Below are 1,620 nucleotides of genomic sequence, written 5' to 3'. Positions count from 1 at the left end.
AAAAGGGTGCCGGCTTTTCAGAACATTTAGAAGCTGCTTCCTTCCGGCCCACGCCCGAAGGAAGCTGGTCTTTCTTTGGTTGTAGCCGGGATTTCGAGCGAGAGGGGGAGACTGTGCACCAGCCCAAGCTGAGGGTCCACGGCCCGTAGGAGCGTGTGTCCACCTGTATGTCCAACTGAGAGCGGGCCTGTTACTGTCTGCATGCGTCTGTGCATATGTGCGTGTGTGATATGTTCAAATGGGTTTATGCGTGTGCTTGTGGGTTTATGTGGGTTTATGTATGTACAGATATGTGTTTCTGTGTGTTGGATTGTAGGGATCAGGAAGGTACGTTCGAGGATAATCTTGTGGTCTATCCATAGATGCATGTCGTGTGCACCTGTGCCCGGCGTTTGCTTCCGGGGAAGATGGCTGTGGGCATGTATGTCTGCCTATATACGCGCGCGTATACATGCGTGCGTGTCGAGGGAGGAGACTCCCAACTCAGCAAATTTTCCCTCTCCTTTCCTCCCCAAAATGGAGCTGTGAATCCATTCCGGAGACCCACGCGACGCCGTTTCCTCCAATCCTGATTTTCTTTCTCCCTCACCCCTCCCTGCTCACCCTCCTTCTGTTTCCCTCCCTTTTGCGGGGTTTGAGGGCAGGTGTCTCTGACCTAACCTCAGTCTAGCTGTGCTGCGGCGGGGCCCGCCGGACGTGGTGCGGCTCAGGGAGCGACACGCTGCCTGCGGGCGTGGATTCCTCCTGGGGGCTGGGAGGGATGGGAGGAGGGGAGATCCCTGGTACTAGAGGGCTTCTTGCGGCCCAGGTCGCCAGGGGACTCGGCGGGGGATAGAGCCTGGCACTCAGTGCTTGAGTGGGGGAGGGGAGGCAGAGCTGGGAATCCCGCGCTCACCTGGATAGCGTTGGTCACGTTCCAGCCCGCTTCCCACGCCGTGATCTTGGGCTTGTCGTGGCCCCCGAACTCGCCACCAGCCCCCACGGCCTGGTCCTTGGAGCCCGAGGGCGGCAGGGGCGCGCCGTCGCCGCGCTGGTAATGGATGTCTCCCTCGACGGGCGGTTCGGCGCCCTCGTCCCCGCAGGGCTCGCCCTCGGTTTTCAGGATGTCCATCTGCAGCCCCTGGCGGTGCTCAAAGTCTAGGTCATCGCAGTGTGCGAATCCCACCGCCTCTTCGTCGGTGGCCGCCTGAAAACCCATCCTGGCGAACATGCCGCTCACCTTGGCCTGAGACTTGTTGGACACGGTCGTGGCCACGTTGGACAGCTTGCTGCGGAGCAGGGTGGCCATGGCGGCGGCGGGGCCCACGGAAAGGACAGAAGGAGCTGGAGACGCGGGGAGCGCGCGGCGAGGCGGCGAGGTCCAGGGGAGCGCGAGGCCGCTATCTTCGCTGGCTTTCCCCGCGGCGCCCCGGGGCGCTCTGGCTCATGACCCTGTCGGCTGGCGGTGGGAGGCTCGCGCAGGGCCGACCCGGTGGGCTGGTGGGCGGGCGGCGGGGCTGGCGGAGCGGCGGCGGCGAGTGCACTGCGGAGCTGCCGCGGGGCGCGGGCTGGGCTGCGGCGTCGTCTGCGTCGGCTTCAGATACAGCTACGCGAAGCTTGGAGCGGCGCCCCCACCCTTGC

The 1,620-nt window shown here is 63.8% G+C and overlaps 1 protein-coding gene across 1 annotated transcript in view; it reads right to left on the bottom strand.

The window, feature by feature from the left end:
- Positions 1-1,288, bottom strand: part of SLC32A1 (solute carrier family 32 member 1) — a 4,024-nt gene extending 2,736 nt beyond the window's left edge. Inside the window, 1 exon segment of the mRNA XM_023750813.1 lies at positions 897-1,288. Coding sequence (XP_023606581.1) covers positions 897-1,288 — 392 coding nt within the window.
- Between the last annotated feature and the right edge of the window lie 332 nt (positions 1,289-1,620).

Source organism: Myotis lucifugus, unplaced genomic scaffold (assembly GCF_000147115.1).
Source record: "Myotis lucifugus unplaced genomic scaffold, Myoluc2.0 scaffold_16, whole genome shotgun sequence".
Classification (NCBI taxonomy): domain Eukaryota; kingdom Metazoa; phylum Chordata; class Mammalia; order Chiroptera; family Vespertilionidae; genus Myotis; species Myotis lucifugus.
Note: the sequence above shows the minus strand (reverse complement) of the source record. Positions and strands in the feature narration are given on the sequence as shown.